At 45.8% G+C, this 12,261-nt stretch overlaps 1 protein-coding gene across 1 annotated transcript in view; it reads left to right on the forward strand.

The window, feature by feature from the left end:
* Positions 1-12,261, forward strand: part of LOC309971793 (FERM and PDZ domain-containing protein 2-like) — a gene marked incomplete at both ends in the record, with an annotated part of 39,222 nt that overhangs the window by 20,025 nt on the left and 6,936 nt on the right. Inside the window, 4 exons of the mRNA XM_082855174.1 lie at positions 251-401; positions 1,041-1,185; positions 6,394-6,546; positions 9,766-9,951. Coding sequence (XP_082711300.1) covers positions 251-401; positions 1,041-1,185; positions 6,394-6,546; positions 9,766-9,951 — 635 coding nt within the window. The remainder of the gene's footprint in view (positions 1-250; positions 402-1,040; positions 1,186-6,393; positions 6,547-9,765; positions 9,952-12,261) is intronic.

The following is a 12,261-nucleotide window of genomic DNA, read 5'->3' on the forward strand; positions in this document are numbered from 1 at the left end:
AATCGTATTTTCTCCTCTGGGTGCTGAGTTTCTCTTCCCTGACACTCTCCTCTTTATCCCCTGTTCTTGGTCTCTCGTGGACCCAACAAAGGTCCTGTGGTACTAGCTATCTAGACGACTTGCTTCCTGTTCTCTCCTGTACTCAACTGGCTCTTGCCCGACCCTCCGGGCAGAGCTCAGGGCTGTGAGTCTGACGGGTGGTGCCTCACCGACTGCTTTTCCCTCTAAATACTCTCTACTTCCATTTCAGGCAAAGAGTTCTTTTTCCTGGACGCTGAAACCAGGGTGTGCAAAATAGCCCCCGAAGGCTGGAGTGAGCAGCCCCAGAAGAAGAGCTCCCCGGATGCCTTCACGCTCTTTCTGAGAATAAAGTTCTTTGTCAGTCACTATGCGCTGCTCCAGTGAGTGCTGCAAACTTCTTTGTTTGTTCCTTAAGGTGTTTATGTACATCCAGGCTGACATTAGAGATAATGGGTCTAGGCAAGTGCTTGGCAAACTAATGTGCGTATAAATAACAACAGTTACTGTGGCTGATCTTCTGTTGATTGGATTCCAATATGACAGAAAAGGGGGAAAAGTCAGTATTTGGGGACAGGCCCTGGTCAAAATGAGAACTTACCCTTTTGTTTCAAACATATGCCGGTCAATGTCAAGTTCTCTCTCCCCTGACCCCAACATGCCCCGCCTCCCAGCAGCCCAGTGATGAGGGTTCGAGGAAAGGGTCACCGGTTTGGGGTTGGACCACTGTCTCTATTCCTTTGCTTACTAGCAACACCATCTCACTGAACCTCAGTTTTCTCACTTGAACCACAGGAACAAACATCTCCATGGTTGTGGGATATGACTGGCACAGAGTAGACCTCAGTGAGTAACAGGAAGCATGGTGTGGATGAAGGAGACCGCCTTTGTCTTACTGGCATTGCCCTCTGGGTTCTATTGACTTGTGTCTCATCTTCTCTCCTTTTTCTGCTTCCCAGGCTTTAGTGGTCTCCCTCGCCCTCAGCATTCCAGTGACCTTTATTCCTGCATCTCTTTCCCAGGCACAGTTGGACAAGGCACCAATTTTACCTGCAGCTTCGGAGAGACATCCTGGAGGAGAAGCTGTACTGCAATGACGAGATGCTGCTGCAGCTGGGGGTCCTCGCCCTGCAGGCTGAGTTTGGCAGTTACCCAGAGGAGGTAGGGGTAGAGACTGGGGTCCCTTGGGTGGGGTCACTGGAGAAGCAATTATGGGACGGGGGGACAGTTAGAAATGTGAAGATTGAGCCTGTGTTTTTAGCACCTATCAACTGCTGAGATTGGGGTAAACTGCATCCCTCCATTCATTCATCCATCCATTCATCCAACAAACAACCATCATGTGTTCTTTGCTAGACTCTGGGGGATACAAAGGTCAACAGATCAAGTTTATACATTGCAATGTAGTTCTAATCTAAGGTCTTTCCTAAAATCAGTAATTTACTAATTTACTGCGTTCTTATAATCACTGGCTTTCAAATGGTTTGTGCCTGATAAAAAAATGACAGACATTACCACCCAACCTGTACACATGTGTCCATGTAACAGAATTGAGGCAAAAGTTTAGGAAATCAGATGTACCCTTTCTACATGTGATACACATTGGTATTTCCTATTCTATTCTAGTTAATTTATAAATGCAGGCTATGAACCACAAGATTGATTTCACAGCTCACTAATGGATTGCAGGTTGCAGTTCGAAAAATACGTTTCAGACTACACCAGTATCATCTTGCTTTCCTCCCAGCACATCTTCAGAAGGTGCCACCACGTCTGGAGCCTTCTAAGTCCTTCTTCATCCCCTCGCGTTTTTCACCACCCAGCATGGTGTATCCATTTCCTCATCAGTCTTACTGTAGGTCTCTCCATTAGAATGGGATCCACCAGAGGGGAAAGGCTTGGTGTGTTTTGTTCTGCCATTTCCCCAGCACCGAAGCAGTGTCTCAAACACAGACAGTTTGCTCAAGAGTATTGGTCTAAGGAGTGGATGGACGAATGGAGTACAGGCTCCTGGCTGGATAAGACTGTGGATAAAAGTCATCCATCAGGGGGGTCCGCAGCTTGCTTGTCAGGGAAACGTAGCTCAGTTCCCAACACCCTGTCCTTCTGACCCTCCCTTCCCTGCTCCCACTTCAGTCCACAAGGACTGAGACTTCACTTTCTCCTCCGGGCACCACCCTCCCCCCTGGCCTGGGTGGGCAGTCTCCCAGGGCTGGCCTGGTCCCCGGAACCCCTCCCTGCCCCTTTGACAAGCCTCCAGGCCTGTCACTGCTTACACTGGAGCTCCTTCCTGTCTCCTCAGTCCCCAGAGCTGGGGTCCTAACCTTGCCTAGGCCAGCTCCCTCCTGCCCTTGTGCTGCTACTTGGGGGGAGGGGGGTCTCGGGATGAGAGGGGCCCAGGCTCATGGATGGTGCTGTCAGCCAGGGGCGCCCCGGTGAATCAGTCACCGTCCTAGCTGCAGTATCTTGTCCAGACCTGTGTGCGGCTCATTTGGACGGGCGGGGTGCAGATTGGGGGGGGGGTAGGGAGGGTGGCCTCCAGGGGCAGAACGTTGGGCTGCCCTTAGTAGGCTCTATGGAGCAAAGGAGTGGGCCTGAGTTTTGGGGTCAGACAGGAACCAGGTCCAAGCCCTGACTCTTTTGTTAAGTAGCTAAGTGGCCTTGGGCACGTTGTCTCTCTGAGTCTCGGCCTTTTCACCTGCAAAATGGAAATAGTAGTAGGTCAAGGCTGCTGTAAGTGTGGAAGGTGGTGACGTATGTGTGTGGCCCGGCATGTAGCAACTGCTGTTTGCAAGCTTCCCTTCCCCTACCCCAGAATCAGGAGTGCTCTGCTGTAAAACAAAACAAAGACTAACTTTCAGTCTATGGCTTCAGACACGATGTTTAACCCGAGACCCTAACTCTAGGGCTGATAGTTGGTAGAAACTGTGGGCCAGATCCACTGAAGGCAGCTGGGAACACACAGGCCCAGACTTTTCTTATGGGATCACTTGCCCCGAGGCTCCAGGGGCCCAGACCTGACTCTAGGCACCCAGTTCTGGCAACCCCCTGCACTTTTGGCCTGCCCAGTTTCTGACTGGCCTCATCTAGCTGCTGCCTCAGCTCAATCTCATCCTTCACCTCCAGCTTCTTCCCCAGATCCTGCCTATCCTCAACCTCTCCAGCTGCTCTGGGGACCAGTGTGGTTCCAAGATGTTCTCTGCTGCCCCTGTGTGGCCTCCAAAGGCAGACTTTTTCTCTTTCTCTCTCTCTCTCTCTCTCTCTCTCTCTCTCTGTGTGTGTGTGTGTGTGTGTGTGTGTGTATAAAGGCAACAGATTACACACACTCATTCATTTGTGCAGCCACTCGCTCAGCCCTAATTTATGGAGGGCCTCCTCCATGCTTGCATCATCTAAGCCCGTGTCAACCCTGCAAAGCTGGTGTTATTTCTATCTGCATTATAGAAGAATTGCACCTCTGTGAGGTTAGGTAAGATAGTGAAAGCACAGCCAGGACTCACTTCTAGGGCCTCGTTTCACTATGTGCCAGGCACTGCGGTGGGCACATCAAAGGGCATTAGGGGGTCTCAGAGGGGAGAGCCCCTCCCTGTGTCTGGGTCACTGAGTGGGCAGGAGGAGGAGGCTGGCCCGTCCAGCTCTGCAGGGATTTGACGGCAGCCTTAGCTACCGGGCTGCGAGGCTGGGTGGCACTGCCAGTCAGATCCAGGAGAAACTTCGTGTGCCCTCCTAAGGGGTGGATATTTTGTTTGATAAATGGTTCTGGTGCTGGAAAAAAAAAACCCATGATTTAGAAACCACTGTAGTGAAAGATTGGGAGCCACTGATGAATTCTAAGCAGGAAGTAACATGATTACATTTGCATTTTAAAAAGGGAGACAAAGACAATTTGGTACAAAAATAAATCTCCTTAATCACATCATTACAGTAGAACAACTTTCCTCTGGGCGCATTCTCTTCCAGCCTTGGACCACACGCAGGGATTTTATGCAGTTGTAAACGTCGCCACATTCGATTTGCATTCTGTTTTCCCACTCCTTGTTATGTCTTCCCCTGGCTTTCCTAATGAGCTTTTGGGAGAGCCATGCGGTATGCCTCAGCAGGGCTGGACCTTTGTTTACTTACTTGTTCTCTCACTGGCGGGCATCACCAAGAGGCGCCGTGTGAGTGGTAATAACTACATTATTATTGTTCCAGTTGCTTCTGATCTTTCTTTTTAACCTAAATGACATAGAAATAAATGTTTGTGCTGGAGTTGTTTTAGTTTCAGGCTGACCTCTCTAGGACATAGTCCTAGCAATGCGATGCTGGGTCAAAGGTCCTACATACTTACAAAAAAGCTTAGTAGACTTGTTTTAGAGCAGTTTGAGTTTCAAAGCAAAATTGAGTGGCAAGTGCAGAGATTTCCTAGATACCCTTTTGCCGCCACATACATAGCTTCCCCCACAATCAACGTCCTTCACCAGGGTGGTACATTTGCTGCAACTGATGAACCCACATGGACATATTGTTATCCCCCAGAGTTCACAGTTACTTTTAGGGTTTGCTCTTGGTGTTTTACCTTCTATGGGTTTGGACAAATTTATAATGACACATACCCACTATCATAGTATCATACAGAGTAGTTTCACTGCCTTAAAAATCCTCTGTGCTCCACCTATTCGTCTCTCTTTCTCCACCCAACCCCTGGCGACCACCAATCTTTTCATTGTCTCCATAGTGTTGCCTTTTCCAGAATGTCATAAGGTCAGAATCATCCAGCCTTTTCAAAATGGCTTATTTCACTTAATGATATGTATTTATGTTTCCTCCATGTCTTTTCAACTTGATAGCTCATTTCCTTTTAGTGCTGAATAATATTCCATTGTCTGCATGTACCAGAGTTTATTTATTCATTCACCTACTGACGGACCTCTTTTGCTCCCAAGTTTTGGCAACTATGAATAGAAATGCTGTAAACATCCACGTGCAGGTTTCTGTGTGGACGTACAGTTCCAACTCCTTTGGGTACATACCAAGGAGCGCGATTGCTGGATCATACGGTAAAAGTATGTTTAGTTTCATAAGAAATCGAAGAACTGTCTTCCAAAAGTGGCTGAACCGTCGTGCGTTCCCACCAGTAATGAATGCAGGTTCCTGTTACTCCACACCTTTGTCAGCATTTGGTGTTGTCCGTGTTCTGGATTTTGGCCATCCCGATAGCATTCTGAATGCTTTTTTATGCACTGGATTGCTGAGCAATTTCTTTCCCTTTGCGTCTCTGAGCTGAGCTCAGAACTGTCATGGGCCAGCCCTCGGCTGGAGGATTCTCAGTCCACAGCTACATGGGGACTCCTGTGCCACACCAGGGGCATGGGGTGTAGTGGATGCTGTGCTGCTCCCTTCAGACCCCCTCATCAGACTGACTTGCCCAATCCCAGCCCCAAGAAGGCCAGGTGCTCTCGGCTCCCAGCCGCCTCCCTCATGGGCAGTTGTCCTCAGCTGTGGGGACCTGTCTTGCCCAAGATTAGACTGCGAGGGGCTTCCTGAGACTAGGATGGGCTGATTCGGGAATACCAGGGAAGGGTCAGAGTCTCCATCTGCCAAGCTCTACTTTCCTCATTCCTTACAGTGAACCCTGAGACCACGCCTCCAGCTGCCTACCTCTCTCTGCCCCGGAGTCTGTACCAGGGAACCTAGCATCAGACAGCAAAGTGATGCTGAGTCATGAAGATCTTCCTGCAACTCCTGGTGGGCTGCAGCCTCAGGTTCCCAGAAGAGTAGACTTGATGTAGGCTCTGGCCTGGGGCAGGGTGTGGGTGTCAGATCTTCTCTTGTTCAGGGGACAACTTCTTGATCACCTGTGGAGAGATGGTGCCACAGCCAAGGCCTCCCTTGTGAGAGGGGACAGTGTACTGGTAGCACATGCAGACAGAAGCGCTAAATGAATACATAGAAACAAAGCTTTAGGGCCATGGTTTCGCTCTGCCTTTTGGGAAGTGGAGTGGCATTGTGGAATGTGTGAGGGCTTTGGGGGATGAAATCTTCTTTCTGTCACTTACAAGTGGTGTGACCTTGGCCCTGTTGAATGACTTCCTTTCTTGTTCATTTTGTGCATCTTGGCAATGACAATAATAATACTGTCCTCACAGAATTCCCGTGAGGATAGAAAGAGCTAATGTGTTCTGGGCACCACGTGGCATACAGAAGGGGCTCAAAAACAGGTGGCTTCTTTCCTCGCTCCCTTCTGTTCCTGTCACATGGTTTGGCCCAATCTCTAATATGGTAGAAAATGATATCCCGGTGGGCACTTTAAAGGAGCAGACAGGCTTCTGTCCTGCTCAGATTCCCATAGAAGGCGTCTTGTGGCACTTCTTTTCTTCTGCATCTTTCCAGCAGGCAGAGAGTAAAGCCTACTTTCGAGTTGAAGATTACATCCCCGCAAGTCTGATTGAGAGGATGACGGCTCTCCGGGTCCAAGTCGAAGTCTCAGAGCTGCACCGTTTAAGTCCTGCGCTCTGGGGAGAGGATGCGGAGCTGGAATTCTTGAGGGTGAGGCCTTTGGACTCTTGAGAGGGTGTATCGGTGTTCAAGGGCACGTAGTCGGCAATCCCCTCCAGAGATTTCTCTGGAGCTGGATGTGCTCAGACCCACAAGGAAGTATGACCAAGGGACTTGAGCCTTTGGGAGGAAGGAAGCTCCATCGCCCTGTGGGGCAAGGAGAGACTTTTGGAAGCAGACGGCATTGGAAATGATCCCCCCACATGGGTAAGATTTATTGGGCTGGGGTGCTTATGGCAGGGCCTTTCTTCAATCTTGGAGCTCACAGTCGCTATTCGGTGAGTGGGGGGAGACCACATTTCTCATAGAGACATTTCTGACAACTGAAGTAAAAAACTTGAGTGCGAGCCAAAAGCAAAGCCATTGGAAGACTTCAAGTTTGCAGCCTTCCGGGCAACTGTTCTCAGCACAGCACGGGTGGTGTGGTCCATACATATGGGTGCAGCTCTGGTCTACTCTTTCTTTGGCCCTTTAGCAAAAGCAGTGATTTTTCAGTCCCTTATGTTTGTGGGCACACAGAGCCTCTGACGAATAGCTTTTGCTCACTCCACAACTTACACCTGCAGTGGACCAAGCACAGTAGCAAACAGAGACAGAAAGGACATGCTTCCTGCCCCCAGGGAGTCCCAAGTCTTGTAGGGAGGACAGATGGGTACCCAGAGGCATGCAACACTGTGATAACTGCCCAATGAGAACAATAACAGTACCAGTTACTTTACTTCAGGGTAGGAGGGAATTGCCGCTCTGCCTGTGCAGGTAGAGCTCGGGGGCACGCGGGAGGAGGCCCCCAGCTTCCCCAGGGTTATGTGCCTGGTGGGGCCTTTAGATCTGGGGATCAGTTTCAAAAGGAAACTCCAGGATTTATACATTTCTTTGTACAAAAGTCTCCTGAAGCAGGTAGAAATATTCTGTGTTTTCTTGCCTTTGATAGAGACAGTCATTTGAAAGCAGAACTGCCAAGGTGAGGTCTGTCCATTTTTTTTGGTCAGTCACTTGGAATTGTCTGCAACACCTAGCATAGTGCAAACCCTCAAGCATCTCATTTGAGAAGCCCTGGCAGAAAAGCGCTCACTGTCTTCCATTATCCAGCCTTCATGCGCGTTCCTTGTGAAGGGGATGCAGCATTCCCTTGACGAGAGACAAGTGGGGACTTCAAAGCCATCAGCACACATCTGATGGAAAGTGGCCACAGGACCATAGAACCAGCAGAGAGACTAAGGACTCAGGTCTGCAGAGGCTCCTGCAGGCAGACGATGCCTGGCCCGCCTCTGCCCAGGCCCTGGCTTAGTGTGCTGGGCTCACTGTGTCCCTCCTTCCTCTGGCTGAAGGATGACAAGTGGTTGTAAAAGAAGCCACCATCTCGTAAGCAAAAATGCGGAAATTTTTTAGGGCGTATCTTTGTTTTTTAAGCGAACTATAGTTGATTTACAATATTGTGTTAGTTTCAGGTGTACAGCAAAGTGATTTAGTTATATACATATATTGATATATATTTTTTCTGATTCTTTTCCATTATAGGTTATTACAACATATTGAATATAGTTCCCTGTGCTGTACAGTCAATCCTTGCTGGTTTTCTATTTTATATATAGTAGTGTGTATCTGTTAATCCCATAGTCCTAATTTATCTACCCCCACCACCGCCCACTGCTTTCCCCTTTGGTAATCATAAGTTTGTTTCTATGTCTGTGAGTTTGTTTCTGTTTTGTAAATAAGTTCATTTGTACTATTTTTTAGATTCCACATGTAAGTGATATAGTATCATATTTGTCTTTCTCTGTCTGAGTTACTTCACTTAGTATTGAGCTGCATGAGCTGCTTGCAAAATTTGGAGATTAATCCTTTGTCAGATGCTTCATTTGCAAATACTTTCTCCCGTTCTGAGGGTTGTCTTTTATCTTGTTTATGGTTTCCTTTGCTGTATCACATCAAATTCTTTAAAAGAATTTACCTAATTGTTTTGGGATGGTCCTGCTTTGTCATACTTTAAGTACATGCCTGGTCTGGCCATTGGATACTTCAGCACCAATGTCCAACAAATATTGTTTTGGATGATGATGACGATGATGATGATAGTGACAGTGAGAGGGTCTCTCCAAAGTTAAACAAAGCGGGGAGATTCAGGGTCCAGAAATGCAATCAAGATCATGTGAAGAGCTGTAGGCTTCGTAGACAGTGTAACCTATCTGCACAGATTACTTACCAGCAGAAGGAGAAAGGTCAGCAAAGAGCTTTAGAAAGGAGCTCTCAAAAGCCATAATTTGTCCTCACTTTTGTGACCCCACCTGGGGATGAGAGAGATGAGGCAGGACATAGAGCCCTCTGCTCAGGGGTAAAGATGAGATACCAGATCTCACCAGTGAAACCCTTCTGAGAGGGTTTCAAATGCCTGGAGCAAAATGTCCCTGCTGTGAGCTGAGGTGCATCAACCGTTTGGTAAAAACTGGAGTCTTCCAGGTGAAGAAGAAGATGGTAGAGACCAGAATAGAGACATGATTACCATTCAGACATAAAAACATTTGTGTTAGGTTTATACTCTGGCCTCTTAAGACTTTGGTTGGCCTGATGCAGTTCCCAGCTCTGATTGACCCTCATGCCCCTGACAAAATTCCATCTCCTAAACTGGTAAACTGAAGACAGATCTTGTGCTGTGGGGACCCCACCAAAGCACTGCTACATGGTGAGAAGTGCCAGTGATTGGTCATTTTCTCTGCAGGATGTTCATGGCTCATCTTGCTTTAACAGTGATGCTAACCATTTGGAAGTTTGCTTTCTGTGTCTGGGCCTCAATTTTCCCATCTGTAAAATGAAGGGGTTGTACCAGATTGTATTGCAGTAGACTTTGGGGAAAAGGATTCTTTACTTTGAGATGATTCAAGAGAGTCTGAATTCTATAACTTTGTTCAGAATATTTTTACTCTATTTATTTGTACCATTTTCATAGTAACTGTGTTCCAAGTGTCTTAAGGTACTTCATTAGGAAAGGATTCCTTGGGTTAATAAAATAGAAAAACACTATCATATTAGAGGTACGGAGGAATTCTATAGTAAGGAGATCTGTTTAGTTCAGTGTTTCCTAAGCTTATCTGGCAATCCTACTCTTTTTTTGCAGAACATACGTGAAGGTGTTTTCTTCATGGAATGGTTTGAAATCCATTATTTTAGACCATTGTGCCTGTCTCTTCTTAATTGGCCTTTTTCTCATTCCAGGTGACGCAGCAGCTCCCAGAATATGGTGTGCTGGTTTACCAAGTTCTCCCAGAGAAGACGCGGCCAGGAGGAGAGATGGCCTTGGGGCTCTGTGCCAAGGGGGTCATCGTGTACGAAGTGAGAAACAACAGCAGAATTGCGACTTCACGGTTTCAGTGGAGAGAAATTGAAAAGATTTTGGCCTGTGTGAGCGTCACTCAGTTGCTTATGACCCATGCTTCATTTTTCTTTGATCTGTTATCCCTTTAAAGAGCGATAGGTCAGGTGATCTTCTCCTAAGAAGATAAGCTCACAGCCTGTCAACTACCCTGTGCTCCGATGACTGTTACATATTTGGAAGAAGTCTACCAGGGGGTTTGAGGGTCCCCACGAGGCCATTTCTTCTCTGCCATCCGTCACCTAGTTCCCCCTCACCCCCATGGGCAGCCATTGGCCTAAAGGACTACACTTTCCCTCTGGGTGAAGTTCTTTTAATTTGGGGAATCTATTGATGTTGAGAGCAAGGTTGGAGGTGGGAGATGGGGGAGGAGAGTGTATAGTAGGTACAATGGAGTCTGCATGCTTTTGAAACATTTTCCTTGTATTTTAATTTTCCCTTTGCACACATTGTACCGAGGCATCTGGCCTGTTTCCCATGGACTACAGGTGTGCAAACCTTTGTCAGCCATTTAAACAAAACAAAACAAAACAACAACCCTATTAAATGTACAATGTTTGAAATAACATTCGAACACCATTTTCTTGAATTCAGTTACAATAAATTTGACATCAAAAACATTACGTGTGTCCCCATAGCAGAGAATGCTCCAGTAGCTAATCTACCCGCCTGTCCTGTGGGTCAGTAGCCCATAACTTCAGCAATGATTTCATTATACAACATGAAGTTCTTTGACTTGTGGCTCAGGAAACATTTTAGTTTTTCTTTCTATTGAATTTTCTCTTTGGTTTTAAAATTTTTCCTACTGACGAGATATTTTTTCATTATCTATTCTTTGGTTTTTGTTTTCATTATCATTATCTAATGTTAAAGTTTCCTAAGCAGAACATAATTGATTTTATTCATTTTCTCAGTGTTTCTCCCATCTTGACTACTGAAGTTGATGTAATTGTTAAAGTGTGATTCTTGATAGAATTTCATAATAAAGTATTGTTTTTCCTTAGAAAAAAAGCTTACATCTAAAAATAAATAATAATTGAGCATAATTTTATTAAAGTGGCCTTTATAATATCAGGAAACTGACTTTTTCCCAAATATTTTTGACATTATCTAAAAGTAATTGATATTTATTTTTGTGAACTTTTCAGAAATTTAATGACTCAAATAACTTTAATTCCACTGAAAGGTTATTTGAAGAATTTTAATTATTGAATTTATTCAATACTATTATATTACTTCCTATTTTCTTTATCTCATATTTAATTGTTCAAAATTCTCAGTGTAATTTCTTTTAAAACATTTGTAGAAATGCAGACAACCTACAAAGTAATTTTGAAAAATAGAATTTTTTGAAGCCATAAAATTTAAGTCCCCTTAAGTATTTTATATTTAAGTTGGTTTAATTTTTACAGATATTTATTTTCCCCACGACCATAGACAATTTCTTGATTAAAGCTGGAATATCATCAGGTTCACAAAACAAACTTAGTAGCTTAAAAACACCCTTGTCACTAATTAGAATTTTCATGTTGATGACCAGTTTCTTCCTCAGTATAAATATCCTTTTTTTTATGGAAAAGTCATCATGGGAAGTAATGTCACCAGCTGCTTGCCACAAACCAGGCGTCTTACACAGAAAATGACTTGGATTCTTCACACTTCTGCAAGCACAAAATGGGAACTCCATGAACAGTACGAGAATAAGCTCAGGAAGCTGGTTCCAAATTTGCTTAATTAATAGTGGAAGCCGGAATGCTCCAGACAATTGCAGACATGTATTTTGTCAGCCTGGAGAGAAGTAGCAAAGGAAATAGAGGAAAATGCCATTTTTCAATGGATATGATTTGTAGGTGCACTGGCAGCCCATCTATGACAGAGACATCAATTCAGAAGATTATTCAATCGAGAAAGCATTCATTGTGTATTGATGAACCTTCCCATGTTAGTAACTGTTCTTGGGTATTAGCAGTAGTTAAAATGTCTGGAGAAAAATGCCTGAAATCTTGGAGAATACAGGCTTTGTAGGGCGCTCTTCAAGAACAAAGTTCCAAACACAAACAAGATTTTTTTTTTTTTGCGGTATGCGGGCCTCTCACTGTTGTGGCCTCTCCCGTTGTGGAGCACAGGCTCCGGACGCACAGGCTCGGCGGCCATGGCTCACGGGCCCAGTTGCTCCGCAGCATGTGGGATCTTCCCGGACGGGGGCACGGACCTGTGTCCCCTGCATCGGCAGGCGGACTCTCAACCACTGCACCACCAGGGAAGCCCACACAAACAAGATTTTAAAGTGAATGTTCATTTAGAATGAGAAAAGAAATCACCACAACCTGTGAATTAAA

Source organism: Leucopleurus acutus (genome assembly GCF_964270905.1).
Source record: "Leucopleurus acutus genome assembly, chromosome: 14".
NCBI lineage: Eukaryota > Metazoa > Chordata > Mammalia > Artiodactyla > Delphinidae > Leucopleurus > Leucopleurus acutus.